This window comes from Rana temporaria, chromosome 7, assembly GCF_905171775.1.
Source record: "Rana temporaria chromosome 7, aRanTem1.1, whole genome shotgun sequence".
NCBI lineage: Eukaryota > Metazoa > Chordata > Amphibia > Anura > Ranidae > Rana > Rana temporaria.
In genome coordinates, this window is record NC_053495.1 from 6,055,899 (window position 1) to 6,079,368 (window position 23,470).

The 23,470-nt window shown below is 51.8% G+C and overlaps 1 protein-coding gene across 4 annotated transcripts in view; it reads right to left on the reverse strand.

Annotated features, from left to right (window-relative positions):
• SEMA3F (semaphorin 3F) overlaps positions 1–14,007 on the reverse strand; it is a 98,085-nt gene extending 84,078 nt beyond the window's left edge. For all 4 annotated transcript variants that reach the window (XM_040358778.1, XM_040358777.1, XM_040358776.1 and 1 more), the window contains exon 1: positions 13,874–14,007. In XM_040358778.1, coding sequence (XP_040214712.1) covers positions 13,874–13,982 — 109 coding nt within the window. In that variant the 5' untranslated portion in view covers positions 13,983–14,007. The remainder of the gene's footprint in view (positions 1–13,873) is intronic.
• Positions 14,008–23,470: the final 9,463 nt, after the last annotated feature.

A 23,470-nucleotide genomic window follows, 5' to 3' on the forward strand; every position in this document is an offset into this window, starting at 1 on the left:
ATCTGTGCTCATTCATGCCACCCATCAGTGCCACCCATAAGTACCAATCAGTGCCGCCTATTGGTGCCCATCAGTGCCGCCTATTGGTGCCCATCATTGCCGCATACCAATGCCACCTGTCAGTGCCCATCAGTGCCGCCTATCAGTGCCCATGAGTGCCGTCTATCAGTGCTCATCATCAGTGCCACCTCATCGGTGCCGCCTTATCAGTGCCCGTCAGTATAGCCATATTAGTGCCAGTCATTGAAGTAGAAAACGTACTTATTTACAAAAAAAAATACAGACACAAAGAAAATGTTCGGTCTTTTTTTTTTTTTTTTTGCGCAAAAAAATAAAACGCAGAGGTGATCAAATATCAGCAAAAGAAAGCTCTATTTGTGGGAACAAAATGATAAAAAATGTGTTTGGGTACAGTGTAGCACGACCGCGCAATCGTCATTCAAATTGCGACAGCGCTGAAAGCTAAAAATTGGCCTGGGCAGGAAGGTGTATAAGTGCCCCCCCCCCCCCGGTACTGAAATGGTTAACCCTTCTCGCAGAGATCGCAGTCCTCGGCCCTGACAATCCCTTCATCTGCTTTTCTCTCTCTTACATTGTAATATATCCGATGACAGGTCCACTTTGAGCGCCCCCAGGACCTCCATGCCAACCGCAAGGCCGCTGCGCCCGCCCGCTGCCGTATTTGTTGCCATCGGTTGTCGCTTTAAGGAATCCTCCGGCATGTGCAGCTGATTTCCGCCCCTCCATATCACACCATATGTGGAGTATTAAGTCTCTCAATATTACACCATATGCCGGGGATTACCCCCAGGAACAGGATTCCATATGTGAAGTATTACAGCGCAGCCGCCACCGCGCCCGAGGTACGCCGCCATATGTGTAACGTTACGGAAAACACATGCACCGTATTACCTGCGGATACAATGTTACCTCCAGGAATATCCCTTTTTTATTGCCGATCACTGGAAGGTTTAATGATCGGGAGGGAGAAGCTGACAATCTGGGAGGGGGGGAGGGGAAGCGATTGTCGGATTCAATCGTTCTGTAGTGACGGCAATTTAAAAGCAATTTTGGAAGTGGACCAAAAAAAGAAACACGGCGAAGCTTTCTGGGTGGTTCCTGATTTCTGGGGGGATGTTTACTCTGTATAATGAGGGTGATGTCATTCGTATTGGCGAGGACGCAATGACGTCGGCGGTAACATAAATGAGCGACGAATCGAGGTTAACGGGACTGGGAAGCGGTCACCCTTATCCCAGGGAATGTTTTTTTTTTATTCGTAGATCTCTCTGTGGTCTGTGTTACCTGTGGGCGCGGCAGAGAGCAGACGGGGAGAAGGGAAGGGGGGGGGGGGCTTGATTTGCCTAATATCAGGTTGGTGAGCCACAAGCCGCTCTTAGTGGGAGAAGTGAAAGCCCTGAGATTGGCAGATAATTATAACCGCTCGTACCGCGGCTGTCATGGGACCCCCTACACTCGCTTATTACCGGAGAGGAGGAAAGGGAGGAGGAGGGGGGGTGGGGAATACAAAAAGGGGGGGGGCAAACACCTTGCCATTGTAAGGGTGGAGGGAAAAGACAATGCAGCCGGGAAAGAGAAGGAGCAAATGAGAATTCTACAGAACTGGCAATTTGGGGGCCCCTGTGCTCCTTCTCTGTGGCCCTTGAGGATAAAGTGAATTAGCTCCACCCCCCCCCCCCCCAGAAGATACGTTACGCTTTATGACGTCGTTTACAGCCAAACGGTTCCAGAAATGTTTTATAACCCCCTTTAGATGTTGCAAATTGCAAGTTTTTACTGTAATGTTAAAGGAACAGTCCAATAAGAAAATGTGCATTTGTTACATTATTGCATTCAAGTCTGCAGAGCATTGCAACTGCGATCATTACATCACCGCCCCCCGCATCGTTCACCCCCCCAGGTCTGTACAGAGGAAGCAAACATTGGACTACAACTGCGTCACTTTCCTGCTGCCAGCTGCAAAGGCTGATGGGACTTGTAGTCCTCTTATTCGCATGATTGCATTCAAGCCTGCAGAGCATTGCAACTGCGATCATTACGTCACAGGATCTCGCATTATTTTCCCCTAGGTCTGTATGGGAGAAGCAAACATTGGACTACAAGTGCGTCACGGTCCTGCTGCCAGCGCAATCTGCCGAGTCCCTGTGCTGCGATGGCAGATGGGATTTGTAGTCCTCTTATTCACAGATCTCTCAGGATGATGGGACTGTAGTGTTAGGGTCAGGGACAGGTACACTAAATTCAAATTCCATCAATCCGGAGGAGCGCTTTAAGGGTTGGAGAATTTGATTATGCTTTATATTGCACCCTAAGGCACTGTGGAGACTGAGGGCTCTCCATGGCCATGGAGGCATTGGAGGCCACTATAGGAAGTTGGGGAACACTATGGGAGCTGGGAGATACTGTGTGAGGTTGGGGGGTACTGTGGAGGCTCAGGGCTCTGGAGGCTGCTATGAGAGGTTGGGAAACACTATAGGACCCAGGAGGCACTGTGTGAGGTTGGGGGGGGGGGCTACTGTGGAGGCTAAGGGCTCTCAGGGGTACTGGAGGCTGCTATGAGAGGTTGGGAAACACTATAGGAGCCAGGAGGCACTATGTGAGGTTGGGGGGTACTGTGGAAGCTGAGGGCTCTCAGGGGCCCTGGAGGCTGCTATGGGAGGTTGAGGAACACTTTAGGAGCTGGGAGGCACTGTGTGAGATTGAGGGGTATGGTGGAAGCTGAAGGCTCTCAGGGGCCCTGGAGGCTGCTATGGGAGGTTGAGGAACACTATAGGAGCTGGGAGGTACAATGTAAGGTTGGAGGGGGGGGGGGGGGTTACTGTGGAGGCTGAGGGTAGGTTGGAGAACACTAAAGTGGCTGGGAGGCAGTGTGCGAGGTTGGGGGGTACTGTTGAGGCTGAGGGGTCTCAGGGGCCCTGGAGGCTGCTATGGGAGGTTGAGGGACACTATAGGAGCTGGGGGCAATGTGTGAGGTTGGATGGGGGGGGGGGGTACTGTAGGAGGCTGAGAGCTCTCAGGGGCCCTGGAAACTGCTCTGGGAGGTTGGGGAACACTAAAGTTGCTGGGAGATACTGTGTGAGGTTGGGGGGGTACTGTGGAGGCTGAGGGCTCTCAGGGGTCCTGGAGGCTGCTATGGGAGGTTAGAAAACACTATAGGAGCTGGGAGGTACTGTTAGAGGTTGGGGGTACTGTAGAGGCTGAGGGCTCTCAGGGGTCCTGGAGGCTGCTATAGGAGGTTGGGGAACACTAAAGTTGCTGGGAGGTACTGTGTGAGGTTGAGGGGTACTGTGGAGGCTGAGGGCTCTCAGGAGCCCTGGAAGCTGCTATAGGATGTTGGGGAACACTATAGGAGCTGAGAGGTACTGTGTGAGGTTGGGGAGTACTGTGGAGGCTTAGGGCTCTCAGGGCTCCTGGAGGCTTTTATTGGAGGTTGGGGAACACTATAGGAGCTGGGAGAAACTTTGTGAGGTTGGGGGGTACTGTGGAGGCTTAGGGCTCTCAGGGGCCCTGGAGGCTGCTATGGGAGTTTGGGGAACACTATGAGAGCCGGGGAGGTTTGGGGGTCTGCAGCTGACTGGAGGCTTGGGAGAGAGGAGGCCCAACAGTGGCCACGATACTACTGCTATAAAGAATGAATTCTACCAGAGAGTAAATCAGGCGATGAGGAGACACAAATATAGCAGAAAAGTAATGGAGCGACCCGGAAGATTCCGCGTTTCTCTCAGAAAATACGAAATGGTTATTTTACAACACCGGAGAGATAAGCTTGGTGACGGATCGCTCGCCCGCCAGCCGGAGGCCCTCAGAAAATTCTCCGCCGAGCGGAGTGTCATTATTTCATACTTAACGCCGCCGTTCTGCAATATTTGCGTTTCTGGGGAAAGCCGCCTGGCGGGCCGCGTGGGGTTTAGCGATAATGCTTCATTTCATTGCTTCCATGTAAGATTTATTATCCTCAATCTCCATGTAATTGTTCACAATTCCGCTCGGCGCGGAGAACGGTTTGAATGGGTTTATTGTTCTGTCTTTTTTTTTTTTTTTTAATAAGAGCAGCAACATCGGAGGAAACCTGAAATCACAATATGAATATTACATCGCCTGCATAGGCAGCGGCTGTGCGCACGCACCGAGCCTTCGAGGTCACGTTTAAAATGGAACTCCGAGCAAACAAGGGAAAGCGCCCTGAAATCTGTGTGTGTTGCAAAATGTTGCATTTGTTTTACAATATTCTGATACAAATGATCTTCCCGTAATGATCTGTATACTGGGAACAGGGGGCAGACTGACCATTCGGGCACATGGGCACTGCCCGAGGGCCCCATGCCACTAGGGGGCCCCCCATCAGGGTTGCCAGCCTCAGTATTCTGTGTGTGTATTCTGTGTGTATGTATATTGTGTGTCTGTGTGTGTATACTGTGTGGCCCCATAATCTATTGCCTGGGGGCCCCATAATCTCCTATTGCCCGTGGGCCCCATGAGTTGTCAGTCCGCCCCCTGACTGGGAATGAGGCTCAGACAGGGCCGTGGAAAGGGTGGTGTAACGGGAGTCCTTTTTGGGCATAGGATGACTGAGAAATGATATCTCGGAATTACATGAAATGGGACATTAATGATAATTCAGGTATTTCAGGATATCTTGACATATTACAGGTGGTTTATTCTGACCCCAACAGGTCAATAAGAGTGTCTCATTCAATGTGTAACCTAGACTGTGGAGCTGCTAATTAAGTCCACCTGGCTGTGGTGATGGGGCTTGCTGTGATTGCATTCTGTTATCCATTGTGCTAATTAGGTCTGCTCCTAAGATATTTCATTGTGTGATGCTAATGACACTGTTTTGTGTGAAAATACTATTGATAATAGATGTGGAATGTGACTTGTCAGCTGTAGTAATTAACTCCTCTAGATTCGGTGCCAGAATGTCTGTCTGGGATGTGGATTGAGGGGGGACTCGTTAAGCACCCATTGTGTGATGTTTTGGGTGGAGAGTGTCATTGTCCCTGTGATTACTGTTGCATGCTTGTAACTCTATATAACAAGGCTGAGTTACCATTAAAGCATTCATTCGTTTTTGAACCAGAGACAGAGCTTGTGTGTGTCTAGTCCTTCTGGGGAATTCTAATGGATCGTGTCTGCTGGATTGTTGGAGTGTCGGATAAGCTGTCGTGGGTTGGTGGAATCGAATATCGTAAATGGTGTTAACCCCCAGGGCAGCCATCACAAATTTTGGGGCCCCTTACACAGCTTTAGGCATGGCCCCCCCCCCTGGAGCAGAACCGGGGGGTGCTGCTGAAAATCGAAAGTGTCAGCTCACCTCTCTCCTTCTCGCCTGCCGCAAGCAGAGAACGGGGTCCTGACGAAAATTTGAAAGTGTCAGCTGACCTCTCTCCTACTCTCCTGCTGCGAGCAGAGAACGGGGGGCACTGCCGAAAATCTGAAAGTTCAGATTCACCACTCTCCTGTGGACCCCTGGGTACATTCGGGCCCCTTACTAGTGCAATGCCTGTACCCCCCTGATGGCGGCCCTGTTAACCCCTGATCGTTACAGGGGGGTACCACCCGTCCTCCTGTATGGGGCCCAGGGCAGCAGGGCAGTAGAAGATTTGGTTGTTAGCTGGAGGCAGGATAGGCCTTCCTGAAGAGATGAGTTTTCAGGGATTACCTTAAAAGTGGACAGAGTAGGAGATAACCTGACAGATTGGGGTAGTGAGTTCCAGAGGATGGGAGAGGCTCTGGAGAAGTCCTGGAGATGATCATGGGAGGAGGAGACAACGGAGCTGGAGAGCAGAAGGTCTTGGGAGGAGCAGAGAGGACGGGTTGGGTGATATTCGGAGATAAGATGGTGATGTAGCTTGGGGCAGAATTGTGAATGTCTTCACAAAAAGCAGGTCCTATGTTTGCTTGGATCGCCTAGGCCAGTGATGGAGAACCTCGGCACCCCAGATGTTTTGTAACTACATTTCCCATGCTGCTCATGCACTCTGCAGCGTAGCAGAGCATCATGGGAAATGCAGTTCCAAAGCATCCGGGGTGTCGAGGTTCTCCATCACTACCCTAGGCGATCTGAGCTGAAGTGGGAGTGGCTACCGATCAAAACTATTTAATTTATGTGCCAAAAGAGGGCCGGGGGAGGGGATGAGAAACCCAGAAAAAATGTCCCTGGCTCTTTTCCAAACACACACCACACCACGGAGCTGCAAAAACAATGAATGGCACCGCCAAGGACGGCGCATTTCTCTCCTGGTCGGGGAAAGCTTGCGATTTTGCGCAGATTCCTGGCATGCAAAGATCTGAACCTGTCCTAAGGAAATGAAGAGAAAGGCAATTTGCAATACATACATTTTTAGTTTTTCAGGGGTTTACACACAATTACAGTCCAATGGGCACGTCGGTGACACCGGGTTAGAGCGGCACGATTCTGGCTAAAATGAGAATCACAATTTTTTTGCTTAGAACTTGAAGATAGATCACGATTCTCGTGGCGTAACATCATCTTTCACATAAAAAAAAAGGGGGCTAACTTTACTGTTGTTTTTTTTTTTTTTATTCATTGAATTGTATTTTTTCCCCAAAAATTGCATTTGAAAGACCGCTGGGCAAATACAGTGCGACATAACATATTGCAGCAATTGCCATTTTATTCCCATGGGTCTCTGCTAAAACCTATATAATGTTTGGGGTTCCAAGTAATTTTCTAAGCAAAAAATATTGGTCCAGATTCACAGAGAGCAAGGCGCACATTACGCCGCCGTAGAGCAAACACTGTACACTACGCCAACGCAGCGCAGAGAGGCAAGCAATGAATTCAGCAAGCCAGTGCTCCCAACGCGTGCCGTGGGTTTCGAAGGCGTACGCCGGCGTAGGTGGAAGTGGGCGTGACCCCATGCAAATGAGGCGTGACCCCATTCAAATGATGGTCCGAGCGCCAGACAGGTATGTATCACGAACTGCGCAGGCGCCGTGACGTGGACGCATCCCCCTGCGCCTGCTCATACCCACGCCGGCACAACTGCCTAAGCTACGCCGGATCACCATGTACGGCGTGAACGTAACCTACGCCCAGCCAGACACACGTCCAACGTAAAATACGCCGGCTTGTGTTCCCTGGTGCAGACCTTTGCATGTCTGTTGCCGGGTTGCACCTCCTTTATGGGGAATAACTTTATGCCGGACGTACAACTTACGCGCATCTCGTGAAACCTGCGTCGGGCGCACGCAGTTTCGTGAATCGCCGTATTTCCCTCATTTGCACGTTTGAATGGCTAATCAATGGGAGCGGCACCATGCACCCAGCCTAAATGTGCGACCACCCTACGCCGGCGTGTGCAAGCTACGTCGGCGGGGTGTAGCCTGGTTTTAGGCGCATATCTGTTTGTGGGTCTGGCGCACAGATACGACGGCGCACATTTGCACTTACATCTGCGTAACTTGTTATACGTCGGCGTAAGTGCTTTGTGAATCTGGGCCTTGGACTTAAAGTGGTTAAACTTCCTGCATTTACACAGAAGTTTGATCTAAGAAGGAAGTTGGTTACAATGGTTCATGTTGTTACAAACTTGGCAGACTGCCGGGATTTTTTCTTGACACACACAGAAGTTTATCCCTTTGATCTAAGAAGGAAGCCTTAGTTACAATGTTTCCTGTTAAAAACTTGGGGATATTTTCTTTTGACAGCTGAGTGAGCAGATAAAGTCTCTCCACTTGTTATATGAAAGAATTGTCAAACTCTGCATTGGAGATCGTCAGAGGGGATGAATCGAGATCACGATTTTTTAACGATTAATTGTGCAGCGCTTCACCGGATGGTACAATTCTTCGATACCGGTCAGCGGTGTCACCTTCCTGCCTGTGCAGTGGCCGAGATTGTTTGAATTATGGAACAAAATGACAAATATTTTGGGGGATAAAACGTCCCCCCACATGGCTTTTAAAATGTGTTCTTAGCCGTTTAGCCGGAGCTCCACTTAAAGGAACGCATGCAGGCGGCCAATGTTTATCTCCACTTTGTAAAAAGCTCCCTTTCCCGTCACGCTGATCTGACCGTTTCAATACTTTGCGTCACTGACCCGGAACAAGTATGCAGAGCAGGTGTCCTGACCCCAATCCGCCTTTCCTTTCAGATGGAATATACCAGAGGAAGCATTTTCAGGAGCTCAGCAAAAAGGCCTTCGCAGTTCTACCGGTCTGGGTTTCCTTTTCAATGAGCTCAGCGATTCCAAAAAAAAGACTAATGTAGGCGCTCTTCCTTTCACCGGAGTGCCCCTACGTTCAATGCAGTGTTTGTAGATAGGGTGTAGCCAGCTTGAGCTTTGTTCATGTTATCTGGGATCGTTGGGTTTCTCCTGAACTCGAGGATATTGTTTGCTTCTGCCTGCTGCTGGGGAGTGTTCCCCGATTGGGTGAGAAGATGCAAGGGGGGCTGATTTACTAAAACTGAAGCGCTTAGGCTTCATTTCCATGGACGTTTTAAAAAATGGGCTGTAACGCTAGTACGGACGCCAGGCGTTTTGCATTGAATTCAATGCACGTTTTGCAGCGCTAGTTTTCAGCCACGTTTTTCTGTTTCTATTCAAAATCAATGGTTCCCTATGGGAGCCCATTGATTTGAATAGAGGTCCACCTCTTTTAAGGGGACCACCTACGCCGAAAAAAAGGCGTGGCGGTTCCCCCAAAATCCATACCAGACCCTTACCTGAGCATGCCGCCCGTACCAGGCCGCATGCCCTCAACATGGGGGGGTGGGTGCATGTTGATGGGGACAAGGGTCTCTTCCCGACAACCCTGGCCGTTGGGTGATTTGATATGTCATGGGGGTTGATTGACCCCATTCTAATTACCCCCCATATCACAACTTATATAAGGCAGAGAAATGTTAGGGGGAGGAGGGGAGGCAACAATTTTATCACGAAAAAACTGGGAAAACTTATTGACTCGAATATAAGCCTAGGGTGTCCATGACTAGACTGACGTTTAACATGGGAGTCTATGAAAGGGGGGTCCGGCTTTGAAAAATCGGTGCTCCCCGGCCGTAGGTCCCCCAGACAACAAGCTTCGCACACTTGTAGAGGAAGAGTGGGGTTACATGTGCGGCACGCGAGTTTATATACGTCGACAGAATGGCACGGCTGCGCAAATGGGCGTATATATACATCCCCTTTAATTTGCCGCCGTGTGGTCACACGAGCTCCGTGACCGTGCCCGCGAGACCCGCAGGACTCAATGTCCTCCGGTGTCCCGCGATCGGGTCAGAGAGCTGAAGAACGGGGAGAAGACAGTGTAAACACAACATCTCCCCATTCTGCCTAGTGACATGTCACTGATCGTCTGTTCCCTGTCATCGGGAACAGCGATCAGTGACATGTCACGGCAAGCCACGCCCCCCTAACAGTTAGAATCACTCCCTAAGACACACTTAACCCCTTCAGCACCCCCTACAAGTTAACCCCTTCACTGCCAGTGTCCTTTTTTTACAGTAATCAGTGCATTTTTATAGCACCGATCGCTGTATAAATGACAATGGTCCCAAAATGGTGTCAAAAGTGTGTGATGTGTCCGCCATAATGTCGCAGTCACGATAAAAATTGCTGATCGCCGCCATTACTAGTAAAAAAAAAAAATATTAATAAAAATGCCATAAAACTATCCTCTATTTTGTAGACGCTATGACTTTTGCGCAAACCAATCACTGTACGCTTATTGCGTTTTTTTTACCAAAAATATGTAGAAAAATACGTATCGGCCTAAACTGAGGAAAAAAATATTTTTTTTATATATTTTTGGGGATATTTATTATAGCAAAAAGTAAAAAATATTTATTTTTTTTCAAAATTGTCGCTCTATTTTTGTTTATAGCGCAAAAAAATAAGAACCGCAGAGGTGATCAAATACCACCAAAAGAAAGCTCTATTTGTGGGGAATAAAGGTTGTCAGACGCAGTGCCGAATCGCAAAAAGTGGCCCGGTCTTTGGCCAGCCAAATGGTCCGGGGCTGAAGTGGTTAATAAAGTAATAATGCGCTAAAATCAACCTTCCAATATTACATAAACGCATACAAATTTCAAAGGCGTAAAAACATTGGGTGTACAAATTGCACAGCCATCGTTTTTACGCCATTGGAATTTGTATGCGTTTATGTAATATTGGAAGGTTGATTTTAGCGCATTATTACTTTATTACCTCGGCAGATATCGCTCCCTGGCTGCCCTCATTCCCTGGACCCCACAGCCAGACGGAGGTGGCCGCCGGTGGTCTCGGGGCCTCCAGTTGGGCGCCAACATCTGGAAAGATCCCTCAACTCCAGTCAGAGCGGAACATGTGCGCCGATTGTTCACGAAGTTGGAAAGTTTACAGCAAATAATAAACATGAAAAGATATATTTCAAAATACTGCCGAGCGTTTCCTCAGAACTTATTTATAACAATCAAATTTTGTTTAGTTGATGTTTTCCAATGATAAACTCCAATTCCGCACACATGGGAGCGTGGCGTAAACATAAAACCCGCATACACAAAAAAAAAACGTGACGGCTAGAAGACATACACCGCCTCGCGTGACATTCACCGGTATATCTGTACACAGGGCTTTTCCTCAGAGAATAGGTGCAGGAACTCGCCCCTTCTGAGTCCCCCCCCCCCTTCCCCTGTTTCTGCCCCTACCCACCTCCAAGCCCGTCCCTTGATTCCACTCCCTACCCACCTCCAAGCCCGTCCCTTGATTCCACTCTCTACCCACCTTCAAGCACCGTCCCTTGATTCCACTCTCTACCCACCTCCAAAGCACCGTCCCTTGATTCCACTCCCTACCCACCTCCAAGCACCGTCCCTTGATTCCACTCTCTACCCAACTCCAAGCACCGTCCCTTGATTCCACTCCCTACCCACCTCCAAAGCACTGTCCCTTGATTCCACTCCCTACCCACCTCCAAGCACCGTCCCTTGATTCCACTCCCTACCCACCTCCAAGCACCGTCCCTTGATTCCACTCCCTACCCACCTCCAAGCCCGTCCCTTGATTCCACTCCCTACCCACCTCCAAGCACCGTCCCTTGATTCCACTCCCTACCCACCTCCAAGCACCGTCCCTTGATTCAACTCCCAACCCACCTCCCAGTACTGCCCCAAGTATCATTTGCTAAATGGTTTGTATATAATTTGTTCTCGTCTATAGATGCATTGGAACCAGCGACAATAGACCCCACCCCAGTAATAATAGATCCTTCCGAGCAACAATAGATTCCCCTCCCACCAATAATAGACCCCACCCCCGACAACAATAGGTCCTCCCACGCAACGAAAAATTCCCCTCCCAGCAATAATAGACCCCACCAGGGCTCGAGTCCTGCAGGAACGCGTGGGAACGGCGTCCCTGCACTTTTTTTCACAGCAGGAACGCCGTTCCCTTTGCAGGACTAGAGCAGCCTCGAGCAGCATCGCTGCATAGTGAAGGACTCGACTCACTGTGAGGGGAAGGCGAGCTGAGCCAAGCAGACCCGGAGCTCCTCCTCCAGATTCCGACCTCGCCTGCCACCTGTCCTTCGGTATGCGGCCGGTTGTGTGTGACATCACGCAGAGGCGGAGTCACACAGCAACACTACCCGTGTCTCCTCTCTTCACACCGTCACACGCACTCTGCCCTGACACTGACACACTGACACTGTGTGTGCAGTGAGCTGTAAAAAAAGCCCTTTTTGTACCCTGCTATAATATATATTTATATATATATATAGATTGACCAGCCAACACCCTGAGACCAGCCAGGCCAGCACTGAGACCAGCCAGGCCAGCACTGAGACCAGCCAGGCCAGCACTGAGACTAGCCAGGCCAGCACCATGTACGCTGAGGCCAGCCAGCCAGCCAGCACTCTGAGACCAGCCAGGCCAGCACCAAGTACGCTGAGGCCAGCCAGCCAGCCAGCACTCTGAGACCAGCCAGTCCAGCACTGAGACCAGCCAGCCAGCACTGAGACCAGCCAGGCCAGCACTGAGACCAGCCAGTCCAGCACTGAGACCAGCCAGCCAGCACTGAGACCAGCCAGGCCAGCACTGAGACCAGCCAGGCCAGCACTGAGACCAGCCAGCCAGCCAGCACTCTGAGACCAGCCAGGCCAGCACCAAGTACGCTGAGGCCAGCCAGCCAGCCAGCACTCTGAGACCAGCCAGTCCAGCACTGAGACCAGCCAGCCAGCACTGAGACCAGCCAGGCCAGCACTGAGACCAGCCAGTCTAGCACTGAGACCAGCCAGCCAGCACTCTGAGACCAGCCAGTCTAGCACTGAGACCAGCCAGTCCAGCACTGAGACCAGCCAGTTCAGCACTGAGACCAGCCAGGCCAGCACCAAGTACGCTGAGGCCAGCCAGCCAGCCAGCACCCTGAGACCAGCCAGGCCAGCACCAAGTACGCTGAGGCCAGCCAGCCAGCCAGCACTCTGAGACCAGCCAGTCCAGCACTGAGACCAGCCAGGCCAGCACTGAGACCAGCCAGGCCAGCACTGAGACCAGCCAGGCCAGCACCAAGTACGCTGAGGCCAGCCAGCCAGCCAGCACTCTGAGACCAGCCAGTCTAGCACTGAGACCAGCCAGTCCAGCACTGAGACCAGCCAGGCCAGCACTGAGACCAGCCAGGCCAGCACTGAGTACCCTGAGGCCAGCCAGCCAGCACCCTGAGACCAGCCAGCCAGCACCCTGAGACCAGCCAGGCCAGCACTGAGACCAGCCAGGCCAGCACTGAGACCAGCCAGGCCAGCACTGAGGCCAGCCATGCCAGCACTGAGGCCAGCCATGCCAGCACCGAATACCCTGAGGCCAGCCAGCCAGCACCCTGAGACCAGCCAGGCCAGCACCCTGAGACCAGCCAGGCCAGCACCAAGACTATTCAGGCCAGCACTGAGACCAGCCAGGCCAGCACCCTGAGACCAGCCAGGCCAGCACCAAGACTATTCAGGCCAGCACTGAGACCAGCCAGGCCAGCACTGAGACCAGCCAGGCCAGCACTGAGGCCAGCCATGCCAGCACTGAGACCAGCCATGCCAGCACTGAGACCAGCCAGGCCAGCACTGAGACCAGCCAGGCCAGCACTGAGACCAGCCAGGCCAGCACTGAGACCAGTCAGGCCAGCACTGAGACCAGCCAGGCCAGCACCAGTATTTTCTGTGAAATATATATGCATATGAGCGTATAATTTTTTTGGGTGGGGGAGTGGATCTTGGGTGGGAGTTCCCACACTTTTTCCCCACAGGACTTGACCCCCTGAACCCCAACCCAGCAACAATAGATCTCTCATACAATAATAGACTCCCCCAGCAACAATGGTCCCCACCCCAGTAACAGTTGTCCCCCCCCCCCCTCAGCAACAATAGACCCCACACAGAATAAATGGACCATCCACAACAAAATACCACCCTCAGCAACAAAAGATCCACCCCAGCAACATTAGATCCCCCACCAGTGACCATACATCCCCCAGCAGACAGCATTAATAGACCCTCCAGCACACCCCTTGCTATTACATACATTTGGTGCTGGAGGTGCCGGAACTGCGTTCCCCCACGTCCCCGCTGAAAAAAAAAAGCCCTGTCTGTACATCACAACTCAGGAGAGCCAACGGGGGAGGTCGATCGGTCTTGCAGGTTAGATAAGAAAATAATTTTATTTCCCCCAGCACATGAGGGGTTAACGCCGAGCTGCCTGATCTATGATAGGCTGGATGACCCGCATTGATCGCGCCAACCCTCCTTCCACAACTTCCTCCTCTCCTCCGGGAAAAGATCCCACAGGCTGGCTGAGGGACGGGCAGAACAAAACGTCAGATTAACCCCTTCAGCTCAGCGGCGTTGAATTCCAGGAAAACATTCTTACCTCTGAAGGAGAGCTGCACCCGCGGGGTCGGCGGGGAGAATTCCTTGGCAGTGGCGTAGTACAAGGATAGCAGGGCGCCGGCCAAGACTAGCAGGTCCCGGGGTTGCATGGCGCGGGGAATGGACAATCCGGGGGAACCTGGGAGGAGAGGAGAAACAACGCGTCAGTAATCAGAAAATACAAATAGTAACATTTTTATTTAGAAAATATGGAAAAAAAATCACATTTGGATACGTTATAGCAGGGGGGGGGGGGGGGTGGGTGCACAAACTTTCTAAACAAAGGGCCAGTTTTCTGTCCTTTCGACTTTCGGGGGGCTGGACTGTCGCCAGTGGGGGGTAGAAAAGGTCCCAACATCAGTAGGAATAAACAATGCCCTATCGTTGGCGTCAGTGGAAAGAATTGTGCCCAATTGTTGGTGTCAGTGGGAGGAATTGTGCCCCATCGTTGGTGTCAGTGGGAGGAATAGTGCCCCATCGTTGGTGTCAGTGGGAGGAATTGTGGCCCATTGTTGGTGTCAGTGGGAGGAATTGTGCCCCATCGTTGGTGTCAGTGGGAGGAATTGTGCCCCATCGTTGGTGTCAGTGGGAGGAATTGTGCCCCATTGTTGGTGTCAGTGGGAGGAATAGTGCCCCATCGTTGGTGTCAGTGGGAGGAATTGTGGCCCATTGTTGGTGTCAGTGGGAGGAATTGTGCCCCATCGTTGGTGTCAGTGGGAGGAATTGTGCCCCATTGTTGGTGTCACTGGGAGGAATTGTGCCCCATTGTTGGTGTCAGTGGGAGGAATTGTGCCCCGTTGTTGGTGTCAGTGGGAGGAATTGTGGCCCATTGTTGGTGTCAGTGGGAGGAATTGTGCACCATCATTGGGGTCAGTGTGGGGAATTATGCCTCATAATTGGTGTCATTGAGAGAAATTGTGGCCCATTGTTGGTGTAACTGGGGGGAATTGTGCCCCATCGTCTGAGTCAGTGGGAAGAATAGTGCCTCATAATTGGTACCATTGGGAGAAATCGTGCCCCATCATTGGTTTCATTGGGAGGATTTGTGCCCCATTGGGAGGAATTGTGCACCCTCCTTTGTGTCAGTGGGGGGGGGGGGGGGGATTATGCTCCATTGTTGTTATCTGTGGAAGAAATAGTGCCACAAGGGCCAGATAACAGGAAAGGGCCACATCTGGCCCTCGGGCCGCAGTTTGGAGACCCCTGTGTTATAGGACAAGAAGATACAGACAGCAAAATAGAAGTCTTATGCCCCGTACACACGATCGGAATTTCTGATGGAAAAAGTCAGACAGAGTTTTTTCATCGGATATTCCGACCGTGTGTTTGCCCCATCGGACTTTTCCCATTGGGAATTCCGTCGGAGTTTAGAGAGAGAACATGTTCTCTTTTCCTCCGATGGAATGCCGTCGGAATTCCGATGTGATTTTGGCCGGTCGAAAGTCCGACCGCGTGTACGGGGCTTTAGTAGTCCGTTCTGATCGGCTGGTCCTCTGATCTGATGGACAACCTCTCTGATCACTAAGGAGGTTCGAATGGTGGAAAGTGTCTTTGGAATTTCCGGTGATTTTGGCGTGCCGGCGTCACCCCTGACCAGGCGTATATCAGGATTATTTGCCTTTAAGGGTCTCAGAATGCAGGTTTGTAAATAGGTTTCTTGGTCCCTTTTTTTGTGGAATGCTTTATAGGAGGCGAAAGACTCGGAAATGTATTTCGGGGGAATTCCTGACCAGAATGGCGGATAATTGGAGTATGAAGAAGAACAGGACAGTTCCCGGGGCAAATACTAAAGGACTAGATTCAACTAGATCTCTGCGCATTCTGCTCTAATCTATCAATTGGATTGGAGAAATATTTGACAAACGCCTTTGGGTAATGGATGACTGTGACTTTGCAGGTAAAAATTCTTCCCTTTAGATAAAGTTTGAAAAGCGGAAAGACGTGTCTGTACCACCACAGGTAACAGAAAACGCCGTTCTGCAGTTCCTCCCATCCGTCAGCTTTTACAGACAGTTTTGTGTTTTGCTTTGAAGGTACAATGCATTCAGGCCAACATCAAGGGAGGGGGAACCATGGACATCAGATTAGGAGGGCCCATGGACATCAATTAGGAGGGCCCATGGACATCAGATTAGGAGGGGCCATGGACATCAGATTAGGAGGGGCCATGGACATCAGATTAGGAGGGGCCATGGACATCAGATTAGGAGGGGCCATGGACATCAGATTAGGAGGGGCCATGGACTTTAGATTAGGAGGGGCCATGGACATCAGATGAGAGTGGGCCATGGATATCAGATGAGAGTGGGCCATGGACATCAGATGAGGGTGTGTCATAGACATCATGTGAGTATGAGCCATAGACATCAGATAAGGGTGAGCCTTGAACATCCTACAAGGGTGAGCCATTTAGATCAGAGGAGGGTGTGTTATAGACATCATATGAGTATGAACCATGGACATCAGATAAGAGTGAACCGTAGACATCCTACAAACGGGAGCCATGGACATCAGAGTAAGCAATGGACACCATATGAGGGCGAACCATGGAGATCATATGAAGGTGAACCATAGACATCATATGAGGGTGAACCATGGACATCATATGAGGGTCAACCATAGACATCATATGAGGGTCAACCATAGACATCATATGAGGGTGGACCATAGACATCATATGAGGGTCAACCATAGACATCATATGAGGGTCAACCATAGACATCATATGAGAGTGAACCATGGACATCATATGAAGGTCAACCATGGACATCATATGAGGGTGGACCATAGACACCATATGAGGGTGAACCATAGACATTTAATGAGAGTGTACCATGGACCTCTAATGAGAATGAACCATGGACATCTAATGAGAGTGAACCATGGACATCATATGAGAGTAAACCATGAACATCATATGAGGGTGAACCATAGACATCTAATGAGAGTGAACCATGGACATCATATGAGGGTGAACCATGGACATCATATGAGGGTGAACCATGGACATCATATGAGGGTGAACTATGGACATCATATAAGGGTGAACCATGGACACCATATGAGGGCGAACCATAGACACCATATGAGGGTGAACCATAGACATTTAATGAGAGTGAACCATGAACATCAAGTGAGGGTGAGCCATGAACATAATTTCAAGGATGAGACATCGTACATGAGTGAAACATGGACATAAGGTGAGGAGGAGCTATGGATATCATTCCTGAGTAAGCCATGGACATCATACGTGGGTGAGCCATGGACATTTTACGAGGGTGGGTCGTGGACATTGAGGTGAGCTATGGAAATCAGGTGAGGGTGAGAAATGGACACTAAACGAGGGTGAACCATGGACATTATACAAGGGGGGGGGGACATGGTTATTATACAAGGGGGGGACATGGTTATTATACAAGGGGGGGGACATGGTTATTATACAAGGGGGGACATGGACATCAGGTGAGGGTGACCCATGGACATCAGGTGAGGGTGACCCATGAACATCAGATGAGGGTGAGCCATGGACATCAGGTGAGGGTGAGCCATGGACATCAGGTGAGGGTGACCCATGGACATCAGGTGAGGGTGACTCATGGACATCAGGTGAGGGTGACCCATGAACATCAGGTGAGGGTGACCCATGGAGAACAGGTGAGGGTGACCCATGGACATCAGGTGAGGGTGACCCATGGACATCAGGTGAGGGTGACTCATGGACATCAGGTGAGGGTGACCCATGGACATCAGGTGAGGGTGACCCATGGACATCAGGTGAGGGTGACTCATGGACATCAGGTGAGGGTGACCCATGGACATCAGATGAGGGTGACCCATGGACATCAGGTGAGGGTGACCCATGGACATCAGGTGAGGGTGACCCATGGACATCAGGTGAGGGTGACCCATGGACATCAGGTGAGGGTGACCCATCAATGTCTGATGAGGATGGGCTCAGCACTGGGCAACGACCAACAAAAGGTTGCGCCACGAATCAGAAGAACTGCTCTTTTATTTATCCAAGGATGCAAAGTGTTCCCGGCGCACAAACAGAAGTCGTGTTTTCTTTTTCTTTACCAGGAGAACGTTTTAGAAAAGCTGTCTGTATTCTGAGGAGCAAACAAAGCCCTCGGCATGCAGATCGGCACAATAAAAAGCTGTATAATTAAAAGCTTAAAACATAAGAGACACGTGAATGACATTCAGACCTTGTTCCGCTCACTCCCATGCGCTTTTTCATTACAATGTGAATCAAAACAAGCCGCTAACTAAACCCGTATTATGCTAACTGCCGTATCCATCTTTTATGTGTCTGCCGGCAGTTATCGGTGGAGATTGAATTTCCTTCTTTTTTTACAGCGCTGACATTTCCTCAGCACTTTACAAAGATCTACTCAGCTACTTGCATCTGTTTCGACCCCCAAAGGAGCTTACACTCTAGTTGGTCTAACACATACAATGATCTACGTACTAAATTGCCCCATAGAGGAGATGATATCCACATCCTAAAGAGGACCTGCCATTGGTACTATTGCCAAGCCCAATGGTTTGCCATGGAAATCAAGTGAGGGTAAACCGTGGATATTATACAAGGATGGGCCATGGTCGCAAGGTAGGGGTAAGCCATGGACATCAGATGAGGGTGAGCCATGGACATCAGATGAAGGTGAGCCATGGACATCAGATGAAGGTGAGCCATGGACATCAGATGAGGGTGAGCCATGAACATCAGATGAGGGTGAGCCATGGACATCAGATGAAGGTGAGCCATGGACATCAGATGAAGGTGAGCCATGGACATCAGATGAGGGTAAGCCATGGACATCAGATGAGGGTAAGCCATGGACATCAGATGAGGGTAAGCCATGGACATCAGATGAGGGTGAGCCATGGACATCAGATGAGGGTAAGCCATGGACATCAGATGAAGGTGGGACATCAGATGAGGGTGAGCCATGGACATCAGATGAGGGTGAGCCATGGACATCAGATGAGGGTGAGCCATGGACATCAGATGAGGGTGAGCCATGGACATCAGATGAGGGTGAGCCACGGACATCAGATGAGGGTGAGCCACGGACATCAGATGAGGGTGAGCCATGGACATCAGATGAGGGTGAGCCATGGACATCAGATGAGGGCGAGCCATGGACATCAGATGAGGGCGAGCCATGGACATCAGATGAGGGCGAGCCATGGACATCAGATGAAGGTGAGCCATGGACATCAGATGAGGGTGAGCCATGGACATCAGATAAGGGTGAGCCATGGACATCAGATGAAGGTGAGCCATGGACATCAGATGAGGGTGAGCCATGGACATCAGATGAGGGTGAGCCATGGACATCAGATGAGGGTGAGCCATGGACATCAGATGAAGGTGAGCCATGGACATCAGATGAAGGTGAGCCATGGACATCAGATGAGGGTGAGCCATGGACATCAGATGAGGGTGAGCCATGGACATCAGATGAAGGTGAGCCATGGACATCAGATGAGGGTGAGCCATGGACATCAGATGAAGGTGAGCCATGGACATCAGATAAGGGCGAGCCATGGACATCAGATGAGGGTGAGCCATGGACATCAGATGAGGGTAAGCCATGGACATCAGATGAGGGTAAGCCATGGACATCAGATAAGGGCGAGCCATGGACATCAGATGAAGGTGAGACATGGACATCAGATGAAGGTGAGACATGGACATCAGATGAAGGTGAGCCATGGACATCAGATGAGGGTGAGCCATGGACATCAGATGAAGGTGAGCCATGGACATCAGATGAAGGTGAGCCATGGACATCAGATGAGGGTGAGCCATGGACATCAGATGAGGGTGAGCCATGGACATCAGATGAGGGTGAGCCATGGACATCAGATGAGGGGGAGCCATGGACATCAGATGAGGGTGAGCCATGGACATCAGATGAAGGTGCCCCCACCCTTCTGAAGAGAGAAGCAGATCAAGGCATTGTTGGGGGGATTACTGTGGTCTCTGTGAGAGGTATAAATACCTGGAAGGATTACTGAGCACTTATTACGAAAAAAAAGAAAAAAGGTCTGATGAGAGGTCCACGTCAGGACGATGGTTCTGTCTCTCTGCTGCTGGGAGGGTAGTAAAAGGTGACTAGTGGTTAGTAGGAGTTTATTATTCCTCAGGATTCTATTTCACTTAAGAGGCGCCATGTTTAGTCTTGTTCCCACTGACCCCCTCCCCCGACATCTGTCACCCGGTTGCCATTACCACTTGACGCGACCCCCCTCCGCGCCCCCGCGCGTTCCGTTCTCAGACCCTTCTTGTCACTCGTTCTGAATACAATGTCCACTTCCCTCGTGTCACCTACATAATGGAGCGCCAATTTAAAGAGAAGACAAGGGGGAAGGCGTCCGGCGACCCTCCACGTGCGGCGGACGCGGCGTGCAGCCCCCGCTTTCTTTCCCTGCTCGCTTTGGCTTTTTCCTGGGAAGCGGCCACGCGGTTACTAGAAGTGACAGAAATTAGGCGAACGCATAAACAAACAAAGTCTGCCAGCGCCATCCGTCTTCATCAATCATCCCCCCCCCCCACCAATCCATTTCCCTTTCTCCGCTTATCTTCACCAACAATTCCCCTTCTGGGGGGGGGGGACACACAAAGCGCAGAAATGTGTGCCTGTCTCTTTAAATGTCTGCAGAAATTCCGGGGGCCACCCTTTCGCTGCCGAACGCACGGCGAGCCCTGGCGGAACAAAAAGAAAAAGAAGTCTGAATATGGATTGTACGGTTCCACCGTGCGCTCGGGGAAACGGCTTCAATACTCGCAACAAAGAATCCCTTTTATTGCGCCTGTCACTTAATTGATACTTTGTATGAAGTCCTTTATAATAGAGCGGGATGGGGGGGGGGGGGGGGGAGTGCGACGGGAGGAATAAAAGGAGAAATGGAATTTCTAGAGAGAACGCGGACGCATGTGACAGACTGGAGGCGACACCTGACAAGACAAGGTGACACCCAGGTGAGGGGAGTGACAGACGCCCCGTTGGAGTGGCTGGTGTCAGATCGGAGCCGGGGGAGGGGAGAGGAGGGAGGGGGATTCTCTCAGCTGAGCGCGGCGGTGCATCTCGACTCAGAAAAGGTTTTAGGGCCGGTTCACGTCACAGCGGTTTTCAGCGGCCCATTCATTCCAATGGGCTGACGAAACGCGTAAAATTGTGGGGAAAAAAACGCACGTTACTGCATTCAAAATGGTTTCTGAACCGATTTGATGCAGCCGTCCACCCCCTCTCCCTTCACACCCTCTCCCCCCCCTTTACACCCGCTCTGCCCCCCCTTCCCTTCACACCCACCCCCCCACACCCGCTCCCCCCTCCCTTCACACCCTAGCCCCCCTTCACACCCGCTCCCCCCTCCCTTCACACCCACCCGCCCCACACCCGCTCCCCCCCTCCCTTCACACCTGCCCCCCCCCCCACAGCCGTCCAGCCCCTCTCCCTTCACACCCTCTCCCCCCCTCCCTTCACAGCCGCCCCCCACACTCGCTCCCCCCTCCCTTCACACCCGCCCCCCCACACCCGCTTCCCCCCCTCCCTTCACACCTGCTCCCCCACACCCGCTCCCCCCCTCCCTTCACACCCGCCCCCCCTTCACACCCGCTCCCCCCCTCCCTTCACACCCGCCCCCCCCACCCTTTACAAATGCCCCCCCCCCACACCCGCTCCCCCCCTCCCTTCACACCCGCTCTCGGTTTCTCTTCCATTCTGCGGATTTTCTTGCTAAAACAAATATGAAAGGGAGAGTGCGGGGGAGGGAGGCCTGGCCAGGCTGGAAAGGATGAGTCAATGTGGGGGGGGGGGGGAGTGGAGAAGAACCTGCCGGGGTGGAGGAGAAGGTCGGAGACGATTGGACAACCTCAGGTGACTTCTGGGTGTAATGCGGAGAACTTGATATAGGATGTTAAAGGGGAACCCCGGGGGGAATATTCAGAGAATGGCTAAAACTGACCTCCAGGCAGAACTCAGTAATCACTAATACATCAATAATGTGAGTTTAAGTACCTGAATGTGACTTGTTGCTATTCCTGTACAGCAGAGCTCAGACTGGGTGAGGGAGAAGCTCACGTACCAGGACGGAGCGCTATTCCCAATGTAGGGGGTAGTTGGGGGGACGCACGTATCAGGACGAAGCGCTATTCCCAACGTAGGGGGAAGGACGTACCAGGACGAAGCGCTATTCCCAATGTAGGGGGAAGTTGGGGGGGCGCACGTACCAGGACGGAGCGCTATTCCCAATGTAGGGGGAAGTTGGGGGGGCGCACATACCAGGACGGAGCGCTATTCCCAATGTAGGGGGAAGTTGGGGGCGCACGTACCAGGACGGAGCGCTATTCCCAATGTAGGGGGAAGTTGGGGGGCGAACGTACCAGGACGGAGCTCTATTCCCAATGTAGGGGGAAGTTGGGGGGCGCACGTACCAGGACGGAGCGCTATTCCCAATGTAGGTGGAAGTTGGGGGGGCGCACGTACCAGGACAGAGCGCTATTCCCAATGTAGGGGGAAGTTGGGGGGCGCACGTACCAGGACGGAGCGCTATTCCCAATGTAGGGGGAAGTTGGGGGGCGCACGTACCAGGACGGAGCGCTATTCCCAATGTAGGGGGAAGTTGGGGGGCGCACGTACCAGGACGAATCGCTATTCCCAATGTAGGGGGAAGTTGGGGGGGCGCACGTACCAGGACGGAGCTCTATTCCCAATGTAGGGGGAAGTTGGGGGGCGCACGTACCAGGACGGAGCGCTATTCCCAATGTAGGTGGAAGTTGGGGGGGCGCACGTACCAGGACGGAGCGCTATTCCCAATGTAGGGGGAAGTTGGGGGGCGCACGTACCAGGACGGAGCGCTATTCCCAATGTAGGGGGAAGTTGGGGGGCGCACGTACCAGGACGGATCGCAATTCCCAATGTAGGGGGAAGTTGGGGGGGCGCACGTACCAGGACGGATCGCTATTCCCAATGTAGGTGGAAGTTGGGGGGCTCACGTACCGGGACGGAGCGCTATTCCCAATGTAGGGGGAAGTTAGGGGGCGCACGTACCAGGACGGATCGCTATTCCCAATGTAGGGGGAAGTTAGGGGGCGCACGTACCAGGACCAGGCACTATTCCCAATGTAGGGGGAAGTTGGGGGGCGCACGTACCAGGACGAAGCGCTATTCCCAATGTAGGGGGAAGTTAGGGGGCGCACGTACCAGGACGAAGCGCTATTCCCAATGTAGGGGGAAGTTGGGGGGGCGCACGTACCAGGACGAAGCGCTATTCCCAATGTAGGGGGAAGTTAGGGGGCGCACGTACCAGGACAGATTGCTATTCCCGATGTAGGGGGAAGTTAGGGGGCGCACGTACCAGGACGGAGTGCTATTCCCAATGTAGGGGGAAGTTGGGGGGGCGCACGTACCAGGACGGAGCGCTATTCCCAATGTAGGGGAAGTTGGGGGGCGCACGTACCAGGACGGAGCGATATTCCCAATGTAGGGGGAAGTTGGGGGGCGCACGTACCAGGACAAAGCGCTATTCCCAATGTAGGGGGAAGTTGATCTTCCAGACGCACGCAGCGTGAAGAATAAAGGAC